At 38.2% G+C, this 24,931-nt stretch overlaps 1 protein-coding gene across 13 annotated transcripts in view; it reads left to right on the top strand.

Moving 5' to 3' along the window:
- CDC14B (cell division cycle 14B) overlaps positions 1–24,931 on the top strand; it is a 91,019-nt gene that overhangs the window by 41,296 nt on the left and 24,792 nt on the right. For all 13 annotated transcript variants that reach the window (XM_036021495.1, XM_036021499.1, XM_036021502.1 and 10 more), the window contains 5 exons: positions 1,513–1,605; positions 13,604–13,680; positions 19,094–19,160; positions 21,950–22,012; positions 24,792–24,879. In XM_036021495.1, coding sequence (XP_035877388.1) covers positions 1,513–1,605; positions 13,604–13,680; positions 19,094–19,160; positions 21,950–22,012; positions 24,792–24,879 — 388 coding nt within the window. The remainder of the gene's footprint in view (positions 1–1,512; positions 1,606–13,603; positions 13,681–19,093; positions 19,161–21,949; positions 22,013–24,791; positions 24,880–24,931) is intronic.

Below are 24,931 nucleotides of genomic sequence, written 5' to 3'. Positions count from 1 at the left end.
GTTTTCCAGAGTTTTTTTTTTTTAAGATTTCATTTATTTGTTTTTAGAGAAAAGGGACAGGAAAGAGAAAGAAAGGGAATGAAACATCGATGTGTGGTTGCCTCTTGCACCTTCCCCCTCCTGGGACCTGGCCCGCAACCCAGACATGTGCCCTGACTGGGAATTGAACCAGCGACCCTTTGGTTCGCAGCCCGCACTCAAGCCACTGAGCTACACCAGCCAGGGCAGTTTTCCAGACTTTTGATTGAATAGTTTAAGTTTGGATATTTGGTTCAGGTTTGGGTTGATGAAGCTCACATACTTGAGGGTCAAAGTGGAAATTGGTTAATCAGGTAAACCTTCTTGTTATCTGACCTAATGGAACTGAAACTGAAACCTAATGAGAAGCTTCCCTTGCTGTGGTCATTGTTGTTTCTGCCTTCACTTTGATAATAGAGGAGTGCTAGCAAATAAAAATCTGCTCACCTTCCTTTGTCTCATTCTATTTCAGATCTCCCCTGATGTCCTACTTGTGACTTAGTTTGAAATTAGACCCCATCCATTTATTTTAAAATCTTTGAGTTATTGCTCATGCACAGTAGGGAAGTGTATATACTGCTAGTAGTTCCTAATTAGTCTCTATAAGTTCTCAAGTAAAAAAAGCTGGATCTGGGGACAGGTCCTTTTTAAAAACAGCTTTATATTGATCGCTTAAGTTACCAGGTTACTACACAGAAGAAATAAAATTTCTTTTCAATTAAAAACTAAATTATATTAAAAATGTATGGGTGGGTATGGCAAATTCTTTTCACTTGAATATCAAACCTAAAATTTCACATCATAAATGTTAGAACCATCTGTCAAATGAGCTACTAACCTGTAAAGTGGAAATTGTGGGATTGCCTTACTTTTTGTATTGTATGTATATTCACTTCAGGCTAATATAGAGGTAGAGACTCTTCCTTCTGGACTTTCGTCTCTCTTGGATAGGAATAGAAGCATTTATAGTGTTATGTATTTATGTCCCCCTCACCTCACCCCTATTTCCAGTTGTCATTGGCAGGTCTTTTGTTTCATAGAGGGATATGAAACTACAAATAATTTCCTCTGCCCCCTGCTTGTGATCCTTTGCTTTAATTTTGAAAGAATTTTTTCCCATCATCAGCCATCTATGGACTTTTATCCTTTAGGTCAACTAAGAAAGTATTGGTCTTTTTTTTTTTTTTTTTAAACAGTAGGAAAGTGAAAGTGTCCCCCTCCTCGCTTCCAGATTCTTACATATTCCTTCAGAGGTGGTCTATACTTTATATATTTATTCATATCTTTTTGTTTTTTCTTTAATTGCACATACTTCTAATCCAAGAATAGGTCTTTTATGGGAAGGTACACAGTACTTGGGGTATCAAACTTAATCTTTTTAAATGTCTTGCTAATATGAATGCTAAGCTTTGGAATTTATCTTCATCACAAAATAAAATTTTAAAACACTTTACATTAAAAAGAAAGTACTAACAGTTGTGTATCTTTATGCAGTCCCTTACAATGATAAGGAAGAAAATTGTTCATTTCACTGGCTCTGATCAGAGAAAACAAGCAAACGCAGCTTTCCTCGTTGGATGCTACATGGTAAGTCTTTAATTACCCTACTGATGTATCAGTGAAAATGCCGAAACAGTGGTACTTTGCTGTTGGGAATTTGGGGTTATTTTTTTTCTAAGATAATGTCTTGATTTTTTTCAGACAAACATGTTTTGCTTTTTTAAAATTGACCAACTAGGGAAGGCTGTGCACATGTGGGGGTAGGGCGCATATGGTGGATCTCTGTACCTTCTGCTCATTTTGGTCTGAACCTAAAACTGCTTTAAAAGAGTCTATTTAAAAAAAATTGCCCAGCCAGTATAAAAACCTTTGTGTTATGGCAGTTAATGTTAGAAAATAAGGCCTTCAAAACTGTTGTCCTTAACTCATGATCCATTTAGTGAACTTGTGAAAATAGAGTCTGGTCCAATAATTGATTTAAAGAAAAATCAAAGTACACCACATGAGGTGAAAGTACTTTATAATTTGAATGCATTTTTTCCTAACTAAGGTATGGTTCTAAGGTTACCTTCATTCTCATCCAGACATCTAGCAGGCGGCACAGCATGTCAAGCGCTGAGGAAAACAGGTGACGTCCCACGTCACTAACATATGGCATCGAGTGGTCAGTCTGTTTGGGCGACTGAAAGTATGCTTTGGAGTAGTCGGTGTTTACCCAGGAATTATGAATTTCATTTATTTGTAAATATCATGGAAGATTTTGTTCCAGTCAGTTTTTCTGCACCTAGTGTGCACTTGCAGGCGTAGCTAAGCAGTCATTTTCCCTGCGGCAGCTGAGAGCTCCTCCAGAGCAGCGTCCCTCATCGCTTTGGTGCTGTGGACACAAGCCACCCCATTCAGTGAGAAGGATAGGATAGCAAGGGGCTGTTTCTTCCACTCTGAGCCACCATAGTTGTAATAATTACTCTCCTAGATTAAAAAAAAAAGTTTGTTTTTGTTTATAAGTTCTTTCTTCTCTCAGCTTGTTACTGTTTTCTGTCATGCTCCCTCCCTTTTAAGATAAACTGGTATATCTTTTCTGGTTCATAGTTTGATTATCTGGAATGTACATTGATTAGGCCAGCAGTTGGTGGTCCTAGTTAAAATTTGCCTCAAAATTTAATCATTCCTTTTCCCTCCTATGTCTAAGGTATATAATTAACAAAGATTAAGGCCTTTTTTGGTCTTATTTTCCTGTTTGTACTTACAAAAGTAGTTGAGAAATGCTTCTGAGATAACTTTTTTATTATCATCTCTGATTTTATGAAACATAGGTTGTAGGTTGTGTTTATTAATATTTGATTTCTTAAGCTTACCCACATGTTGTGGTGTCCCCCCCCCACCCCCCGGCCCCGCATATCTTTTCTGCTGTTGTGCTTAGCAGCAAAAATCTTTGGGTATAGGGGGAGGGAAGAGCCAAAGCAAATTCCCAAGAAAAACAGTATGCAAAGGTGGCTCTCATTCTTTGGGGAGAGGAACCCCATGATTAGAGGAAATCAAGACAGCTTTACAGAAAGAGGGGCACATCTAGGATTCCTGGGGTTTTTAACATATTAAAGGGAACCCTAAGGAAATGGTCCTTGGTATGACAGTAAACGTCCTTACACTGCCCAGGAGAAAATGCAAAGCTCTGCCTGGGCTGCTTTAGGTCAGCAGTTGGTCTCGAGTTAGCTGAGATGTCCACCAAGGTAGGGAGTCCTGAGGAACCAGACCTGGTGATAAGTGGGAAGAACCCCTGGAGGGCAGCTGTGGGCATGATGGGAAATAAGCAAGGGTTGTTATAAAAACAAAACACTTGATAATTTTATAAATAAGAAATCTTTTTAAATTTTGTTGCTTTTTTTAAAAAATTATTTTAGTATGAATGGTTTGTTTATTTATTTATTTTTAGAGAGGGAAGGGAGGGAGATAGGGAGAGAGAGAGAGAAACATCAATGTGCGGTTGCTGGGGGTTATGGCCTGCAACCCAGGAATGTACCCTGGCTGGGAACCGAACCTGGGACACTTTGGTTCCCAGCCCGCTCTCAATCCACTGAGCTACGCCAGCCAGGGCTTTGTTGCTTTTTTTTTTTATTGCCAGTTAAAAAGAGTAACCCCTTGGCACATTTATCGAAATTTGTTGCATATTTGTTTGCAGCTTGGTGTTGGCCTTTTGACTTTGTTTATGGTTTTTGGCATTGTTAAAGAATAGAAATTCAGCCCAGTGAATTTAGATATAGTTGGTTTTATTAATAATTCATGCATTGGGACGCATCCCATCTGGTAAATAAATAGGAAGGTGCTCTAGCTGTTTAAAAAAAAGAAAAAAGAAAAGAAAAAGAGAAGAAAGGTTTTTACAGGTAGAAGGTCAGACAGGAAGTTATAAGAGTAGATTGTTTCAGACAAGGTCACCTTCCCTTAGGAAGGAGGGGGTCTTTTGAGTTAGATTACTTCTTTAATACTGACCTGGAAATTCCAGGCTGATTGGTTTAGAATTCCAATCCTGGGATGGCTGAACCTGCAGTTAGGTTAGGTATTGTCTTGGTGGGGTTCAGCAACAGTGACTCCATTTTTAATAGTAGGCAGAAGTTAATTTTGGGGGGATTTAATATATTTTAGATTACAGATCCTTTCAGGATTTTGTGCTCTCGGATTAGCACTGATTTGATTGGTTAGGAAAATGCCAGGTCAGCAATTTGGACATACACTTGAGTTCATTCCTCGGCTCAGCTAGAAGCCAACTTGCAAGGCAGGAGGATTACAACTCTTGGCTGTGGCAAAAGTATCTGCAGCCACGAAGGGATGGCTAATGTAGGAGCATGGCGCTGTGATGATGCTAGGCAGGGACACAGGAGAAAAACATCTAAGGAAAGGAAATTTATTAATAGAAAGGAGTGACAAGATACTATAATATGGATACCTCAAAAGAATTAACATCAAAGTAATAGGTAAGTGAAGGTTTGATCTGGTTGAAGCCTATAGAATCCTCTAATCGGAGATTTTTAGAGAGATGAGTGGGAATTCCCTAAAAATGTATCTTCCACCTTGATAACCTTTACTGGAATTATTGAGGAATTTTGGAGTCAGTAAGGTTTTTTAGTGATTGGCTCAGGTGAGAGGTGGTAATGTTAAAGCAAACAAACAAAAAATCTGGAGGAAAACTTGTGAAGTCCATTCCAAATGGACTGACTCAATCCGTCTCTGCCCTTTCAGACTCGGCTTCCGAAGGAATCATGCTCGCTTCATCCTCCTTTACTGAAAAGGACCAATATGGGGTGCGGAGGGGGTGTGAGAATGAAACACTACTGTTTCTACTTAATTTTTTTATCCTGAAACAGAAGAGATTAGTCTTTATGGATACTTAAAATAGGACTGACACGCCCACGCTCCGCTGTTGCTCTTGTTGCATGGTCAGGCACTTCTGTTGTATTGGAAGTGAGAGGAGCAGCTTGACTGTTCATTTGTCTTCGGTGTATTTCCAGTACCGCCCTTTATGTGGCCTGGTAAAGGATTTACCAGGTATCCCAAATGGTGAATCTTTGGTAGCAAATTAGCCTGAAACTAAAAATCTTTTGAACCACACTGTGAAAGAGTTGAAGACATAAAAGATAACTGAAATTTTCTTTTAAAAGATGAGTGAACTATATCATTTTATGAAATAGTAAGTTTGCTACCCTGTTGTGGTAAGTCAGTGGCTGGGATAAATCAGTGACTGTGGTAAGTCAGTGACTGTTAACCTAGCTAGATTTTGGGGTGGTGGATTTACCCTGTCATTTCAGATATGAAATTTTGAGTGGAAAGGTTTGTTTGCACAACAAATTAATGACTAAGTGAATATTTTGAAAATAAAGTTTTAAACTTTGCTTTGTCATTTTGTTGTAAAAAATTTGATATGTACAAAACCCATATGTGTACCCTGGAGAAATTTGGGAAATTTTTCTTTTAAAAACAAACTTTGTTTCTGTTTATCAAAGCAGGACATGCTGCATGTATTCAATATGTATACTATGCTTATGTCCCCTAATGCAGTTTTATCACCTGCTTTTTTTCAGTGGATGATGTTTTATCATCTTTATACCCAGATTATATTTATATTTCCCCAGTTAATAAAAAATATTCAAGCTGATATCTGATCCAGGTTGCATGTGGTAATTGTGCTTTTAATCTCTCTCACACGTGGTCTCTTGTTAACACTGATGTATTGAAGAGGTCAGTCCTGTTACCTTGTAGAATGTTCTGGCTTTTGAATTTCTCTGCTTTTTCCCTTGTGATGTTTTAGAACTTGTTTCTTTGTTCTCTGTATTTCTTGTGAACTAGAGGCTAAAGCTATAGGCTTAAATCCCTTCAGTGTGTGGTTTTCTCATTATGGCTTAGAAGTGTTCTGTGTGGTGTTATTTGAATGACTCATAGTCATACGTTTGGTGCCCATAAACATTTAGTGTTTTAAACAACAATTGGTAACACTTGCCTGAATCATTTTATTAGAGTTTCAGTATAATGTTATTAAGTTATTTCATTCATCCTTCATTAATTAGCTGGCTTTCTTTATGGGAATTGAGCTTTCCCTCATCCAGTTGGGGCTCTTTGGTTACCTGAAACCTAGATTTTTACTGAAAAGGCAGAATGAATGGTCATTTCCCTTTAATTACCAGTTTTCGAAGTAAAGTGTTACATTAATAGCCCACAAAACCAAATTTTATTGCTTGCTTTAAAGTCATGTATCTGGGTTTTGAACTTATTTGCTAAATGTTTTAAAAATGTGCAGTACTCACCACTAAGGTTTTTAAAATGTTTTTTTACATTTTATTTTACTTTAGATTTTAAAGAGAGGGGAAGGAAGGCAGAAAGAGAGGGAGAGAAACATCAGTGTGTGATCGGCTGCCTTCTATAAGCACCCCAACCAGGGCCCTAACCTGTAACCCAAGCATGTGCCCTGACTGGGAATTGAACCAACTACATTGCAGTTTGCTGGAGGATGCCCAACCAACTGAGTCACACCAGCGGGTTTACCCATTAGTTTTTAACAACATCTGATTAGCATTTGGGAATTTGGAAATTTATTAACTAAATGTACATCATTGGTGGATGGGATTAGACAAATGAATGTAATCATTCCTGTATTTGCATTTACATATCATGGTCAAGTGGGGTTTTGTTGTTGTTGTTTTTTAGTTATAGCACACATTAAAATCAATAATCAAAATAGCTGAACTTGTAACTGAGCTTTCTATATCAAAAAACAAAGAAATTCTCATTGTATCTTACTGGTTATCAACTTTAGTTCCATCTTACTCCCCCAATGTTTGTGTTTTCCTGCAGATAATAGTACAGTATTCAGCTTTTCTGTAGGTTAAATATGCTTTTGAGGGCTAGCTTGAGAAATTAACCATCATTTCTAACATTTTTCTGTGGTTAGAGCATTCTGAGTTTGAAAGACACAAGCAAACTGTTGTTTGCAAATTTGCTTTCCTCAAATGTTTCCTAGATTACTTTTGTAGAGCTAATCGTGGTAACATGGAAATTCCCTGTTCAAGGTGTTTTAGTCTGTTTTTATAGCCTTAAGGATGATTGCCTTGTAAACATTTATATTGAAAATTATGATGCTAATTAAATTCTAGGAATATATTACTAATTCAGCAGCTTGTCTACTGACAGTAGAATCCTAAATTTCACTGAGCTTGAGATTGCTTCAACAGTTATAACAGCCCAGGGACTTAATTTATTTTTTAATGGTGATCTTTTGAACCTATGGTTTACTTTTTCTTAATGATTTAATTATTTTGGATGCAGCATAGTCAGCACTGAGTTAAGGTGGCTGGCGGGTAAAGGACTCACTTGAGAATGTAAGACAAGAGGAGAAAGGGGGAAAGGATCTGGAAGTACAGCGGGTACAAATCCACTTCAGCAAACAGCAGTCTAGACCAGGCAATAGAGACTAGAGAACAGAACTGTGTGGGTGGCCAGAGTCTTTGTAAACACCCATCCAGGGCAAAATCCCTTCTTGAGTGTCTGAAAGGAAGAGCAGACGGCAACAAGGCAGCTGTAAATAGGACCAGGCACCAGGTAGATCGAGGTGCATTGGAGCCACAGAGTGGGGACAGCATCCCTTGGGTTCTGCACTGTGGTTGAGGCAGCAGGCTGTAGTCATTACAATTTATCATAACTTTATTTCCCTTTTCACCTTAGTCAGCCTAATATTTTAGCTGCTTGTGATAACTGCTGGGCTGTGTTAACTTTGGGAGAGAGCAAAGAGAAATGGCCCTTTGGTCATTTATGATATTTGATTGCAGATCTTTTAAGCTGTGGAATTTTGTGGATTTTTTAAAAATTATAACTTATTGATTATGTTATTACAGTTGTTCCATATTTTCCCGTTTTGTCCCTCTCTACCCAACACCCACCACTCCCTCAGGCAAATCCCCACATTATTGTCCTTGTCCATGGGTCATGCATGTAGTTCTTTGGATACTTTATTTCCTATGCTGTACTTTACATCCCCATGACTAATTTATAACTACCAATTTATACTTCTTAATGCCTTCACCTTTATTACCCATCCCCTTGACCTGCTCCTACCTGGTAGCCATCACAAAGTTTTCTGTATCTATGATTCTGTTTCTGTTCTGCTTGCCTGTTTATTTTGTCTTTTATATTCAATTGTTGATATGTATTTATTGTCATTTTATTGTTCATATTTTTTATCTTCTTAACACCCTTTAAAATTTCATATAACACTGGTTTGGTGGTAGGGAACTCTCTTTTAGGTTTTTCTTATCTGGGAAGCTCTTTATCTGTCCTTTGATTCTAAATGATAGCTTTTCTGGGTAGAGTAATCTTGGTTGTAGGTCCTTGATGTAGGTCCTTTGCACTTTGTATATTTCTTGCCAATCCCTTCTAGCCTTGCAAAGTTTCTTTTGAGAAATCAGCTGACAGTCTTATGGGGGCTCCCTTGTAGCTAACTAAGTGCTTTTCTTCTGCAGTTTTGAAGATTCTTTATTTTTAATTTTTGGCATTTAAATTATGATGTGTCAGTGTGGTCCTCTTGGGGTCCAACTTGTTTGGGACCCTCTGCACATCCTGGACTTGTGTGTCTGTGTCCTTCACCAAGTTAGGAAAGTTTTCTGTTATTTTTTTCAAACAAATTTCCAATTTCTTCTCTGTCTTCACCTTCTGGCACCCCCATGATATGACTGTTGGAAGGCTTGAGGTTATCTCAGAGGCTCCTTACACTATCTTCACTTTTTTGGATTCTTTTTTTTTTCCCCTTGCTGTTCTGATTGGATGTTCTTGTTTGTTTGTTTGTTTGTTTGTTTGTTTTTGTTTGGGGGGGCTTTTTTTCTTCCTTATATTCCAAATCACTGATTTGATTCTCAGTTTCATCCACTCTCCTGTTGATTTCCCGTAAATTATTCTTTATTTCAAGCATTATATCCTTCTGACTGGGTCTTTTTTATGCTGTGATGTTCTCACTAAGTTCATGAAGCATCCTCATAACCAGTGTTTTGAACTCTGCATCAAGTAGCTTGCTTGTCTCCATTTTGTTTCATTCTTTTTCTGGAGTTTTGTTCTGTTCTTTCATTTGGGCCATGTTTCTTTTCTCCTCATTTTGGCAGCCTCCTTGTGTTTGCTTTGATTTATTAGGTAGAGCTGCTACGTCTCCCAGGCTTGGTAGAGTGACCTGACATATTAGGTATCCCGTAGGGTCCAGTGGCACAGCTTCCCCTATTATATTACCCAAGCTGGGTACTCCAGGTTCACCCAGCATGTGGGCTGTGTACACCCTCCTGTTATAGTTGATCCTTGATTGCTCTTGGCATGTCCTGTGTTCTCTCTGGGGTCACACAGATAAGCTACAATGTTATCTTCAGATGGCTGCTACTTGTACTGGGCTTGGAGGTACCCAGGGGAGGCCAAGCTCTGAACCAAGTCCAGCTGCTGCTAGTGCCAAGGCTGAGGCAACTTAACGTGAGGTAGGGGCTCCCGAAAGCCACATGCTGCTTGTTTGAGAGATCTTAGGAAAATCGGAAGAATGAGCCAAGACAAGCCATTCATATGGAAAAGCCACTGGTAAAAGCTTGGGTGAGCCTGAAAGTTGGTTGGGACTGGGCCTCAGGGAATCACCAGGGTGGGGCAAATTGAGTGAGCCAGGTTCATAGAGTCTTAGATATTGCGCCTACCTGTCAGCTCTGTCAGGGGGAGGAGTCAGAAAAGGAACAATTGCTACTGCCAGCGCTTCTGTCTGGGAGGAAACTGCCCCTGAGCTCTTATTCTCATACCAGACATTTCAGTCCTTCCTTGTATGACTCTGATGGCTTCCCATCTGCTTCACCAGCTCTGGAGCTTAGAGGGAGTGATTCTAAGTAAATATGTATGTGGGTCCTTTAAGAGGAACTGCCTGGAACTCCAGAAGTTTCTGTCTTCCACAGCCTCAATCCTTGCTGGTTTTTACAATCAGAAGTTATAGGACTTCTCTTCCTGGCACTGGAATCCTGGGGCTGGGGCACCTGGTGTGGGGTTGGGACCCCTCGCTCCTGAGATGTCCGTGCTGATTTTTATTTGCCCACACATGCATGTGAGACCAGCCTGTTCCATGTCTTTGCCCCTCCTACCAGTCTCAGTGTGGTTTCTTCTTTAATTCCATAGTTGTAGGACTTCCATTCATCTCAATTTATCATTAGAACCATTTCTAATGGTTCTGAATGATGGTGGTTCTGTAGTTTAGTTGTAATTTTGATGTGTATGTGCAAGGAGGCAAACCATGTTTACCTACGCTGCCAACTTGGCTGGTAGGTAGTCCAAGCTCTGGACTTTTGGATCCCTTTCTCGTTTCAGTACTTGTTTTAGATAGTGTGGTTTCTTGTCTATAAATATGGCCTAAGCAGTAAGCCTCTTTCTGTCAGTAACAAGCAGTGTGGCCCTGACCCCTCAGTTGGAGTGTTGTCCTATAAACAGAAGGTTGCAGATGCAGTCCCCCATTGGGGTGCCTACGGGAGGCAACCAGTTGATGTTTCTCCCTCACGTGGATGTTTCTCTCTTGAGCACCCATCCCCTCTCTTAAAATCAGTAAGCATGTCTTCAGGTGAGACTTTAAAAACAAAAAAACAAGCAGTATGATCTTGGGTGAGCAGTTAACCCCACAGGTTGGATAGTAGTAGCCTGCCAGCTTTATGTAACTCAGAGTTTTTATCGCTAGTACTTTGTTTGTTTTTGTCAATATTTAAAAATTAGGAGGTTTCACTTTTAAAAAATTAAGATTTATTGCTTTGTCTTAAAAAAAATGACAACCCCCGCCCGCCTGCCCCCCCCCCCCCCCCCCCCCCCCCCCCCGCCAAGGTAGTATGTCCACGTTTACTTTCACTCTGGGCAGTTCCCTCATGTGTATCAGCTGCCTGCTTGTCTCCCTTTCTCTAAACTGGGTGTTGTTGTGCCAGCCTACCACATAAAACAATAGCAATTTGAAAAATAAAAACTATCAAGATAGAAGGTCATCTGAAATTTTAAAAAATTATTTAAGACTTCTTATTTTGTATTTGTGCAGAAACTGAAAGTGATTTTTCTTATTTTTATCATGAAAAATGGTTTATTGTATATAGTCTTTCTGTGCTCACCTTCTTATTCAGCAGTTGGATCTTTAAGTTTATTTCCAACATGTACTGATTCATGAACATTCTATTAATCTGGAGAGTGATTTTTTTTTTAGAAAATTTCAGTCAAGTTCTCAACATAGGGAAGACTGTCATTTGGCTCATGTGAAAATAGTTAAATCTGAAAATGTTGTGACATTTCTCCATGAAGAATATTTGAAAATATTTTACCCATTTATGAATCCCTTTACCCATAAGGCTGCCACATTTGTTGTGGAATTTAAATACCCTGTGTCGTTTCTGAGTAAGATATGCTGACCTATAATATTTTGGTTTTTAAAACTGTACCAGAGGCTCTAAGTACATAGATTACTTCAAAATGTTTTGTGTAAGAATAGAAATAAGAAGGACATCTCTTAAAAAATTGTGTAACTATGTAATCATGTTTTATTATTTGAGATGGTTAGGATTTAAACTATAAATGATCAAGCTGGGATCCTTTTGTTTCAGTCCACTGTTTCAGCCATCGCTAATGGAGTCCCTCCTGGGTTTTGAAACATGGATAGGTAATACAGGGTCAGACGGATGGTAATTTCAAACACCGGGGTGGTAGTCATCCTGGGAATGGCTACAGTATTATTCAGCAAAAAAGAACCTTGTGCTGTGACTGAGAAATTCACTACTAACCTAGTTTCTCAAGTATATTCTATCCCAATATTTCATTCTTGTGAGATTGCTTTGACCCTCTGGAGAGGTTTCTTGAGAGAGACAGACATACACACTAACGACAACATGTACTCCTTACTGATGATTCTTAAGCCGTGGGGCTTTCTTACCTTAACATCTCTGCACTTGTCACATGTTTTTTTATTTATCCACTTTTAATAAATTGGAATGATGATTTCCTTCCTTACTGTATTGTGGTAGTCTGTTTAATCTTATCGCATCACGAATTATCCCAACGCTTAGTGACTTAAAACAATAATTAACCTTCTCTCAAACAGTTTCTATGGGGAAGGTATCCAGAAGTAGCTGACTTAAGTAGGTCTGCTTCTGGACCTGATGGGCTGCAATCATCTGAAGGTTTGATGGGGCTGGAAGGGTCCACTGCTAAGGTGGCCCATTCGCATGCCTGGCAAGTTATTGTTGATACTTGGTGCGAGGCTGTAAGTCCCCTGCTATGTGATCTGGCCAAGTGCCCTCACAAAGTGATAGCTTGATTTACCTGTGGTGAGGAGCCCGAGAAAGCAAGGTAGAAACCACAGTGTCTTCTTTGGCCTATCCTCAGGCATCACACTTTGCTGGTACTGCAAAATCCAATTGCTTCTACAGGACGCTATATTCATTGTGGGAGGGGGGCACATGAAGGTGGGAATACCAGGGCATGAGCATTATTAGGGCTGTCTTGGAAGCTGGCTACCACAGCTATTTAATATTGCTCTTGTTCATCATTTGTTACTTCCTATTTTTTAAAATGATTTTTTTAAGATTTTAATTTATTTATTTTTAGTTTTAGAGAGGGAAGGGAGGGAGAAAGAGAGAGAAAAACATCAATGTGCGGTTGCTGGGGGACGTGGCCTGCAACCCAGGCATGTGCCCTGACTGGGAATCGAACCTGCGATGCTTTGGTTTGCATCCCGCGCTCAATCCACTGAGCTACGCCAGCCAGGGCTGTTACTTCCTATTTTTGAACAGCAATGTGGAATTAGAGTGGTCATTTTAAACACATAGTTTTCATGAAAATACACCACAAGAATTTGACCACCCACTTAGCTTCCTTATTGCCAGGAACCCAGTGATGGCTTGCTCATAAAATTGCATTGATTTAGAGTTTACTGATTTGAGACTTTGTGTTAGTAGAGGAGCCATTTATAGGATTTTTCTTAAATAAAAAAAATTAGAATAATTTCATTTGGGGAGACCTTCTGACTAGGACAGATGTGGGTATAAAACTCAAAATTACAGATTGTTAACAAATTTCTTTGATAGTTATATGTTAGTCCTTTGTACCTTTGTACTGGGTTCAGTATTAGATTCAATTCTAAAGCTTTCTTTGGGATGATACACTTTAAATTCTGAGTAGTATAAAGAAGTCATTGAAAAAGTTACCAAGTTTTATTTCAGTGGATTTTTAGGAAGGGGCTGAGGTAAAAGCATGTGCTCAGTCTAACATCTTGATTTAGGAAATCTGTTTTTAAATTACTGTGCTTCTTACCACAAAAGATTGTTATGGAAAGCTGTCGGTCACCGCTCTTACTGCAAGCAAAGAAACCAGCTGTGGCAGCGTTAAATGAAAAAAGGGATTCACTGAAAAATGGGGTTCACCGACAGGGTACTGGGTGGCTCAGAGGACTCTTGGGAAGGTTGGAAGAACCCTGAGCTAGGTGTAGTCGACTAGCTCAAAACTGTACGAAACTTCGCAGTGACAGCACTGCATCTTCATTTAGAAGTAAATTGCCTTTTTCTTCTCTTTTCAAATGTAGGTTATATATCTGGGGAGAACTCCAGAAGAAGCATATAGAATATTAATGTTTGGAGATACATCCTATATTCCTTTCAGGTAAATATCTAAGAATGATATGGTAGATTCATTTAATCAGGCCCTTGCCAGAAATATCTTGATACAGTTGTTTCTGAAAAAGGAACGCTTGGTAAATAGTCATTTTAGGGTGGGTGTAAATAACACTGTAGATATAGGTTACTCAGCAGTGACACTACTGATACTTTGTTGTGGAGCTGTCTTGTGTGTTGTAGGGTGTTTAGCAGCATCCTTGGCTTTTGCCCCATAGATGCCAGTGACGCCTGCATCCCCACAACAAATTAAAACAAAAAATGCCTCTAGACATTGCCAGGTGTTTCTGGAGGTGGTGGTGGTGGTGGTGAATTGCTCCTACTTGAGAACCACTCCCCTTGATGGAATAATTGGATGAGAATCCTGGGCTATGGATAATTTCAAATATTACATTATTCTTCCACTTACAGATTAGTAGGTTTAGCATTGTTGCCTATACTCAAATGCCTGATTTTGAAGGTATGGTCTTGCCTTTAAAATGTAAGGTTCTAAACCTGACTTAATGGTGGACAAGCTTTGGGGTGAGTCTCCCTAACCTTAGGCAGAATCTCCTCTTTAAATAAATAACTTTGTAGGGACTGTCTATGGACTTAACTTCATGAAAGAGATTTGTTAGGACAATTGCAGACTGTGAGAACAGTTACATGTTGCACTCAAGACCATACATTAGTGATTTAGCAAAGTAGAATTGCTTTGAACCCAGTATGATCCCCTTTCCTCCTGGCGCATGGATCATCTTAACTATGTTATTCGAGGTGGGTAGGAAGCGATGAATGTTATTTTCTAAGCTGGAGAGTGCCCCATTTTTCTTCTCAGTCTAAAATATGACAACTACCATGTACTTTCTTTAGGAAAAAAATGATTGTATTTTTGGTACCTGAGTGACAGGTACATTGACAATGATAATTTTGTTCTACAGAACTCTCTGTTGCTCTTTTTAAGCTGTGCATTTTATTTTATTTTATTTTTAGAGAAGGGAAAGAAGGAGAAAGACAGGGAGAGAAACGTCAATGTGTGGTTGCCTCTTGCATGCTGTGCCCCCCACTGGGAACCTGGCCCACAACCCAGGCATGTGCCCTGACTGACGATCGAACCGGCGACCCTTTGGTTCACAGGCCAGCACTCAATCCACTGAGCCACACCAGCCAGGGCTCTTTAACCTTTATATTGCTAATTCTTTATAATAGTGCCATTTTTCAAGTTTATAACGATGTTCTGAAATATGAATAAGCTCATGTTTCACCTAACCCAAGTGAGGATCCAAGAAACACTGTTGATGTAAAAGAAGTTGTATGTTCATTTAAATATGGGGGCCAAAAATAGAATAAATATTGCTTGCTGCTGTCCCTGTGTTTAAAATGCAGGTTGGTTGCTTCTAGTCTCAGGAGTAACTAATAAACAGAACTTAGCTAGAAACAGTTCAGGATTACGAAATTTGAATCTCTAGTCACGGGGGCGAGACATTTGATTTATCTAAATCGTTGTTTCTCAGTGTGGGGCCTGTGAAATTGGGCTAGACTGTGGACTTTTCTTACTAGCCTGTGATGGGAAAAGTACAGGAATTGAGAGTAAAGGTTTAGAGACTTTTATAGTAATTTAATAGAGTGTGTTCATGTCTGTGGAATCAAGTAATAGAAGAACTTGGGCTTATACTTTGTTTTTTTTATTTCCACTTTTCTAGTAATTCATTTTTATTTTCAAAGATAAGATTATTGCATTATCTTGTTTATGTAATAGTACAACATTGTTGTATTTTATATTTTATAAAAGTATCAGTCTATAACACCTTAAAAACTTTAGTGCTTCACCCTATTTTATTATTCTATAGATCTTACTGATTAAATAAAGCCTGATAATATTTGGAAAAGAAATTGCATTATAATAGCCTCTTGTCCTTGCCACTTCAAATTGATAAATATAACTGCTAACAAAGTATGTCAACAAGGGATTGTGCAAGGAGAGTATTCATTTACAGTCAGTAACTTTTATGCTCCACAGCAATATCTAATTCAATGTAGGTATAATTCTTCAGCCACTGAGTTTACATCAATGTATGATTTCTTTTTTAAAATTATTTTCAATTACAGTTTAATTTCAATATTTTATATTAGTTTTAGTTGTATAGCACAGTGGTTAGACAGTCACATTCTTTAAAAGTGGTTCCCCCAATATATCGATTACCTACCTGGCACCATATATAGTTATTACAATGTTATTGTGTACAGTGTATGATTTCTTAATGAACTATTTAGCTGTTTCTCTGCTTGTCTAAATGAAAAAATAGTATAAAATACAGTTCAATATTTTCTTTTGATACATTAGGATTATTGTTATAAGAGGATATAGTTCCATTCTTTGACATACCTAGCTTACTCTTGCTTCTTAGTTGATTTTTTAAAATTTTTTTATTTTTTTTGGCGGGGCTGGTCTCTGCTCTCATCTTTTTAGAGGTGGTGTTGCATAGTTGCCAGTAGCTTGGCTATTGACATTTAACAGATGGGAGGGCGACACTCAGCCCTGCTGGTAATAATATATCTGTGTTTTTTTACAAATGTGAGCCTTGGTCTCCTTGTCTGTCCATGGGAATGACAGCTGTTTCTCCCTAATGGGGTTGTTAGGATTATTAAGTAACATCCTACATATAAAACACTTGGCATGGTGCCTGGTCCTTCATTAGCATTTGTTTTACACTCATATTTTTCTTTTTTAGATGTATAACTTACATACAATTTTTAAATCACTAATCTTACGTATATAACCCAGTAAACTTTCACTTGTACATATGCAACTACCATCCAGTCAAGGTACAGAGCATTGTCAGTGCCCTGCAGATTCCCTACACCTCCTTTAACTTTACAGTCAGTAACGCCCCTCAAGCTAGGACCCCTACCACCATCAGTTAGTTTTTCTTGCCTTTGCATGTTACATAAACAGAATCATACGGTATGCATTTTGAAGAGTTGGAATCCAGCTTTTTAAACACCAACTGTGAAGTTTATCCATGTTGTGGCAGGTATCAGTACTTTTTCTTTTAATTACTTTTGTAGCATTCCATTCTATGAATATGTCTCAATTTATTTGCCCATTGTCATTTTGATGGGTAATGGGTTATTTGCATTTCTGGGCTACTTTGAATACAGTCTCATGTGAAAGCTGTTATTCTTAAAAACTGTTATTTGTCACCGTTTTGCAGTTTCTAAGCAAACCTCCTTGACTGATTCTCATCCTATTTTCTCAGTTTGTTAAATGATCCTAGTGCCAAGGCCCCTCTTCCTGCAAAGGCTTACTGCCAAAGTTATAGTTGCTATTCTGCTGTTTGGAAGAGGCCTGATTGCTTGGATAGGAGGAAGGAGGTGTTAATGAAATAAACATGAGCGAGTAAAGGAAGATTTTTGCTGTCTATTCAGATAGTGTGACATATGAGGCAGAACTATAAGCCAAGCCCAGGTTAAAGTTTGTGTGATCATTATTGACTAGTGCAGGGTTTGGCTCACAGTTCTCCAAAAATATGCATTGAATGCATGTGTTAAGTTCACACAAAGATTAAATCAACATGCCTTAACCTGATTGGAAAAGAATTGTCAGTTGTTTAAGAAGATAATCCTAGCTAGCTGAGGAGAGATGGTAAAAACATTGGGATGTAACTTGAGAGTTCAGCTTATTTCCACTGATAATTTTGATTTTGATTACTCTTAAAGAACTTCATTTTCTTAACTTAGCTTCTCTTTCTAAAATTGTTCTTTATTTTATGAAACAAGTATTTATGTTCATGTTATAGGCCAGTGGTTCTTAAACTGAACATATGTAACCATCATCTGCTAGAACAAAAGTGACCGGGCCCCACTCCCAGAGCTTCTGACTCAGCAGGTCTGGGGTGGAGCCCGAGAACTAGTGTTTCTCACAGCTGGGTTGATGCTGATGTTGCTGGTCCAGGGACCCCACTCAGAATCACTGCTGCAGGTCATGTTGTTTTTCTCGTTCCTAAATATTGTCAACAAGCTATTGATAATATAGAGATCTTTCCCAGCTTTCAGAGCAGTAGCATTCTAATTCAGAAGCTTACAAAGCAAAAATGACATGTGGTAAGACCTCATGTGCAAGCTGCATGAAGGCCAACATACATGACACCTCAGTAATTCTAACCATTTCAGGCAGGAACATCTAAAACTGTTTGAGCTGAGATGGTGCCCTTACTTTTCCTCATTTTTAGTTTCATGTTGCTGTCATCATCTCCATTCTTAAGGTTTGTGCAAGAAATAAAATGTTTTTTATTTGGAACTTAAAAAAATATTTTTATTGCATTTATTGGTATTACATTGGTCAATAAAATTGCATAGGATTCAAGTGTATAATTTTATTTTTTTCATCATCATTTCTCTTTTTTAAATATTTTATTGTTATTCTATAGGAATTAAAAATTTTCAGCTAAGATTATAATATGAAAACCCAACCAGGGCATGCAGTTGTTAGCTCCAATAGCTGTCCTGTTCCTAGGGGCAAATAATGACCATTCAGATAGGTGCAATTGCTCAGTATGTCTAGAAGGAGTATAATGAGCATAATGATACTAATTTTTATCTTATTTAATTCCAAAAACTTTCACTTTGTAATGGCTCAAGGTAGTCAAAAAGGAGAAGCAGGTGGGAGTGGAAAAGGCCTTATTTTTCACTGATACTAAGAGATGTGTAGTAAGGTTATTGATCAGTGTTGGGCAGAGCTATCTGCAAACTAACTCAAGCGCTTTCCAAGAGTAGAGTGATTCCACTAAGGGTTGTTAATGCCTTATTTCCTGTGGTTTTATCGGTACTGTTGTCCTTAAGGAATCAAAAAGAAGTTATCCAAGTTAAACTGTTAAAAATTGCAAAAGCATAATGAGAGGAGAAAAATACCTTTTAGCTTGCACATAGTATTTGAAATAGTACTTTTTTTTTTCTTGCTTGAATGGAGGTATACACAACCACATACACACAGATATATGTATCTGTGCACAGGATCAAAAAGCAGTCTTTCCTGGTAACAGTTTGATATGATTTTTGTTCCAGTGTGAAGAAAAATTCAGATGCCTTGCCTTTTTGGGACAGGGGTTCACATTATTGATTAGTAACTCTTGAAGTTCGCCATCAAAGCCAAAAGTGATCCAGAGAGCTCATTTACAATTCCAAGTGGTTATTATTGATTGACATCTATAAAAAATATCTACTGGAGTAGGTAGAAATGGCAGTCAAATTTATAACAATGCTTACGTTTTATGTAAAAAACAGACAGCAGGAATTTTTTTCTTTTTTCCTAGACTTGCTCTGAGTACATGTTTGATTTTTAACTTCTAGTCAGCTTTGTTTTGAGGTCAGTGTACTGTGGAAAATTAACCAAGTTATGTATTTCTATACTTTTGGGATTTCAGAGATGCTGCCTATGGGAGCTGCAATTTCTTCATTACACTTCTCGACTGTTTCCATGCTGTGAAGAAGGTGAGTGACTGGCAGGGTGCAGCCCCTGATGTGTTGGGGAACTGAAGTACAGTTCAAGGCAGACGGGCCTTCTTCCCCAGAGGTTTTCCAAGATGTGCATGTCAAGGGTATCCCATATACCTACCAACTTAGAACGACACCACACTGGAAAACAGTTTATTCTGAATCTGAAAGCTGCCCTGCGTGAGTTGGAAAAGCCACTTGAGTAATAGGGGACAAACAAGTATAATTAGGTTCTCAATCCAGAATTGATTTTGAGTGTGTTGTGATTTCAGAGAAACACAGAAAGGCAATAGATTACTGATGTCCAGGTTCTCTTTGATTTATGTATTTATGGGTCTGATTCCCACCAATCCTATTTATATTTTTATCACGTACTGTCAAACACTTCTTTTTGTGTCTTCAAGCCTTTAATTTCTAATTCAACAGAATTTGAAAAGCCCATTAACTTGTTAGTAGGTTTTATATAAAACTAAGTAGGTCACTACTGCTTTGTCAAAGCTAGCTATTTATTTATTTATTTATTTATTTATTTATGCCCGCCTCAATCAGAGCCCAAAGCTATTTTATTTTGTTATTATTTTAAAGATTTTATTTATTCACATATATAGAGAGAGGGAGGGAGGAAGAAAGAGAGGGACAGAAACATTGATGTGCAAGGGAAACATTGATGGGTTGTTCTTGCACACCCTTAGCTGGGGACCTAGCCCGCAACTCATGCAGGACCCCTGACCAAGAATGGAACTGGTGACCTTTTGGTTTGCGGCACAATGCCCAGCCAACTGAGCCACACCAGCCAGGGCTCACAGCTGTTTTAAAGTAATGCCTGTGTTTTATAACCAGGGCAGCTTGCTTTCTTTGACTACAGGGAATACCCTTTATATGACATTCCAAATGAACAGGGTCCCCTGGAGTTATGAAACACAGCAGACTTTGTTTATAACACTCCCTTGGGTAAATATTTTGGGTTTCCGGGCAGAACAAGAAACTAGAATTCTAAATCAGCACCCCATGGATCAATAAGCCTTCAACAATATCTCAAGTTTTTATTTGATTTGTATTTTTAGAGGTGAAAGGAACCCAGTTTTGCTTTCTTGTGTACTGAAACATGGTGGCTGTCTAAGAATTTTGTGGATTAAAGCATGAGGACTAATTAGTATACAGATTCAGGGATTGATTAGTATATCTTATTTTTTCTTTTGTCAGGCATCAAGGTATGGAATTTAATCCTTTTGGGTTTAAGTCCAGTGCCTGTACCGTGTGTGGAGCAGCCCAGGGTGGTTGCCACAGGCAGTGAGGCAGCTCCATCAGGCCCTCAGTTCAGGCAGGCGGTGGGTGCCAGCCAGTGAGTGACACCAGGTGTAAATGATCCCTTCTGATTACAGTTACAATCCTTGTCAGATGGACCCCAGGAAACTGCTAATGTCAGCCGGCATATGGTCCTGACCTTAGGGCTCCCTTCCCTCAACTCCCACCACCTTTAAAAGAAGAGCAGAACGACTTGGACTTGAAGGGCCTGGGATGTAGTCTACTGTAACAGTGTATAGCTGTTTCTAGTGCTAATTCATGGTGTACCTCTGTTGTTGTTGTTTTTAAGCAGATGTAATTAGGAACTATAGGTCAAAGATTGCTCTTTTCACACTATATTTAATTTTATTGAGGAGTCAGTAGCTTCTGATTTTTAATTTATACATTAACTTGTGGCTGGTTTAGAATATTGCATACCTGAAACATTTATAAATATAATTATGTCTTCATTTTAGTGACATTTCTAATAGGATTTTATGAAATTCAAAGGAGAATAGAAACTTCCTACAAACTATTTTATTGTAGGGAACATCTCTAGTCCAAATATCATGGCATGTATTGAGTATTTTAAATTCAAGGAAATGAAATTCATCATGAATTTGGTCTTGGAATTAGAATTTAAATAACTACATTTCATAAAATGAGGTCTTTTTGTTTGGTATTGTAACCTTCATGTTTTACATTTGTATTTCAGTAAGTTTTAAAAACTGGGTTTATAATTCACCGCTTTTGAGCCAAGATTACCTATTTTTTCTTTTGTTTTTCTGTTTATTGCAGTGACAGCAGTTAATAATGGTTACTTTGTTGCCTGACAGCTATAACTTACTGTCTGGCTCAGAGAATACTCAGAGGCCACCAGCTCATCCTTGTTTCAGAAGTAGATCCTCTGCTTATTCTACTTAGCATGCTGTGCTCACTGCAGCTTGGAAGAGAAAACTTACATGTTTTCTTCTTATTGAAAGAAGAAATTTCTCAAATTTTTGAATTTTAGTGTTGATTTCTGGGCTGTCTTTAGTAGAGGGAACATTATTAATCTTTTAATCTAAGAAGAATTTGAAAGTGAAAAGATTTATGAACTTTGTGGGATTATTGTCTAGGATAAACTAATCTTCTCTTTTCCCTATTACCTGTTGAGAGGCCATTGAGTTTGTGCATTATATTTGAAGCCTGAGTGGTGTTGATCTAGCAAATTAGTGGGATTACTTTGAAGCCTTGATTATTTAGCTCTACACAGCTAGGATGATTGCGAAGGAAAATAAAACACCAACTTTTATTAAAAGAAATGTTGTTATGACTAATTTTCCAGATAATGGACACCTTTAAAAGATATGTCTATCTCACCTCTTTTGAAAACTATTCATGAAATGTAATCTGAATATTATAATGCTCTTTCAGGGGTGCCTCCTAATGTTAGGAAATTGGGTGGGAAATTGTTTCCTTACTTGCATCTTTGTTCTTAAAAGCTTTCCTTTGGATTTTAGGCAATGCAGTATGGCTTCTTTAACTTCAACTCTTTCAACCTTGATGAATATGAATACTATGAAGTAAGTTTTCAAGGATATTGTTTTTAATTCTTTTGTTTGTTTTACTTATAGAAGTGTGGTTGTTTTTAAAAATATTGAACAATTTAGATGTGCATAGAGTAAAAAAAAAAATCCAGTCTTTATCTTCTTATTGCAGTCCCCTTTGTCAGTGGGGAAGTCTGCGTCTGATACAGCCTTCCCCTGTGAATGAGTGTGCTCCTGGGCTCTTTCCTTTCATGTTTAGTTCACATCGTTTTAGTATTGATGACTTTTCATGTAGTGCTTAAATGAGATAATGTTTGTAAACCCCTTAGCATAAACTCTGATGACATGAATAAACTAGTCATCTAATTAACTGCTGGAAAATGTTTTTATCATAACCATTTGTATGAAGTCAGGACACTTCTGATTGCAAATTACAGGAAGTAAACATATGGCTTAAATACAAGGGAAGATTTATTGATTTCCATTAGTAAAAAGGCCAGGATCAGGTATACTATTACACATGACCAGATTAGGTACTCACACACTTACCAGACGCTGGGCTAAAGCTAGCCTTGTCCCCAGGTCAGCCCTCAGTGATGCAGAAGATAACTACCAGCGACTTTGAGTCACTTGTTCGGCAAACTCACCAGAAAACAGTGTTCATGGCTCCAGTGGAAGATCCACGAAATCCTCTCATTGGCCTGGCTTAGATACATGACTCACACTCAAGTAGGCATGTTTCTAGCAGGGATGGGAGACAGGCGAGTAGATGGGTGTAGAATACACTGGTCATCCCAGGAGCTAGGGTGTTGGGGTCACCCTACCAAGCCACACAAACCAATAAAGAAGAGAGTGTAGGCAGGGAAAACCACAGATGTCCTTGATACTTTTTCACACAGTGGTTATTTATTTTTGTTTGTTTTGTTTTTTAAGAAAGGTAATTTGATTCTACCATTTATTCCACCCTTCAAATAGATAATGAATTAGATGCTTATGCTAAAGGTCTTGTGTGGCCAAGAATGCTCGTGGAATCTTACCTTTTTATCTTACTGTGGTTTTCTTGAGCGGACATCCTCACTAACACTAGAGGGATTTCACAGGCAGCACGTTATGCAGCAGTGTCTTGAATCCTCATGATTCTGTTCTTTCATAGTTAATTTCTATTTTAAACTCTTAGGCATAACTGAACTATTTTATTGATGAGTAGGGTTAATAGTTATAATTAATCATTACTGTGATGCACCAGAAAGGTCAACCATATTCTGTGACTCACTAGGGCACACCCTATCACCCTGCCTTTACTTTCCTGTAATAGCGATACATTTCCAAAGTACAGTATGTATTTAATCACCATATTGGCTGATACTTAATTATTAACACCATTTTTTGTGCTTGTCCTTATGAAATTAAATATTTAAAATAAAATATACTTTCTTTTTTTATGTAGGCAAAACTGCTAAAAACACCACTTCATGTCCCTTCAGGAGTTGCACGGTGGTGCCTCTGTGTTACTAAGGAGTGATGCCCACACTACCCTGTGCTTCTCTCTCACTAATGCAGAAATTTCAGTGTGGGAAGAAGTAGCAGCATCACCCACAAGTGTTATTTACTTGCAGGGAAATTGCATTGAAACACAGGGCAGTGTTTAGGGGGCTGCAGACATGGGTAGCTCACAGACTGGTATTTAGTCTCCACAGTGTATTTAGAAATTTTGTATTAGTGTTTCATTGATTCCATGGTGCCCATTCCCCCCCCCCACCCCCGTGTTAATGTCTCAGAATTCAGGGTGCACCTGCAATTTCAATGAAGGCTAACTCCAGGTTTCTTGTTTAAAACTTCAGGTTTCTGGTTTCACTTCCACAATCAGAACACCTGGCAACACGTATCCTCATTCCCTCTTAGACATTTTAGCATGGACCAGGGGCTCACCAGTTTTCCATGACAAGGAAGTAAATTGATTTTGGTTACCTGCCTGGTCTGAGACCAAGCAGCCCTTGGTTTATTTCCTGCTTGTTTTCAGGTACACATGTGCATACTACATTTGCAAAGCTAATTGATCTTATTTTCATCATTAGCTCTCTTCTTCTTGACTATCAAGAGCCTCCTACTTCCTGCTCAAGTCTTTGTGTAACTATTTCTATTGTTTAATTTGAACTGTATTTATCTTATAATAATTGTTATGGTAGTTTAACCCAAAGGACTTAATAAGAGGAAGTAAAGTGTTTTAAATTTCAGTTTATTTTCTAGACACCTACTGTGATCTCAGTATATTTATAATTTCAAATTTCCTGGTGGTTTAGTGAAAATTTTTCTGTGACCATCTTATTAAATGGCTAGCAAGATGGAAAGATGTCTTTCTACAAATGGAAAGTAAATATTCAGAGGCCAGGAGTGTAATTAGATAATTTTTTCTCCTTTGAGTTAAGATTGCTTATATTGGAGGAAGTTTCCAGGTCATGGAAAAGTTTGATTTTTATTAATTAGCAGCAGCTGTATGAGAATTTACTTGGATAAAATAACCAAAGCACATAGGTATATTTGGGACAGCAACAGTTGGCTCTGTTTTCCAAAGACCAAGTATCCCAGCAAAGAAACACTTGTAGAAGACAATGATTAGGACCAGGAGAAGTGAACTAACTTTTCCCTGGAAATATTCATAGCAGGCTAAATTTTAGTTTCCTGTCTCATGGTTATTTATAGACAGCTTTCATACTACAGCAAGTGGATTTGAAGTTCTGCAGATACTCTGAATTGAGAAGAGATGTGGAAAGAAGAGTAAGAATAAAAATGATTTGTGCTGGTCTTCCCTTTGCAGAAAGCAGAAAATGGAGATTTAAATTGGATAATACCAGGCCGATTTATTGCCTTCTGTGGACCTCATTCAAGAACCAGACTTGAAAGTGGTATGCAAAAATATGGGATCAGTCTAGTTTTATTATTGAAAGTATCCATCCT

The sequence above is a fragment of the Phyllostomus discolor genome, chromosome 3, assembly GCF_004126475.2.
Source record: "Phyllostomus discolor isolate MPI-MPIP mPhyDis1 chromosome 3, mPhyDis1.pri.v3, whole genome shotgun sequence".
NCBI classification, from domain to species: Eukaryota; Metazoa; Chordata; class Mammalia; order Chiroptera; family Phyllostomidae; genus Phyllostomus; species Phyllostomus discolor.
The sequence above is the reverse complement of the archived record's forward strand: the minus strand, read 5'-3'. Positions and strand labels throughout refer to the sequence as shown.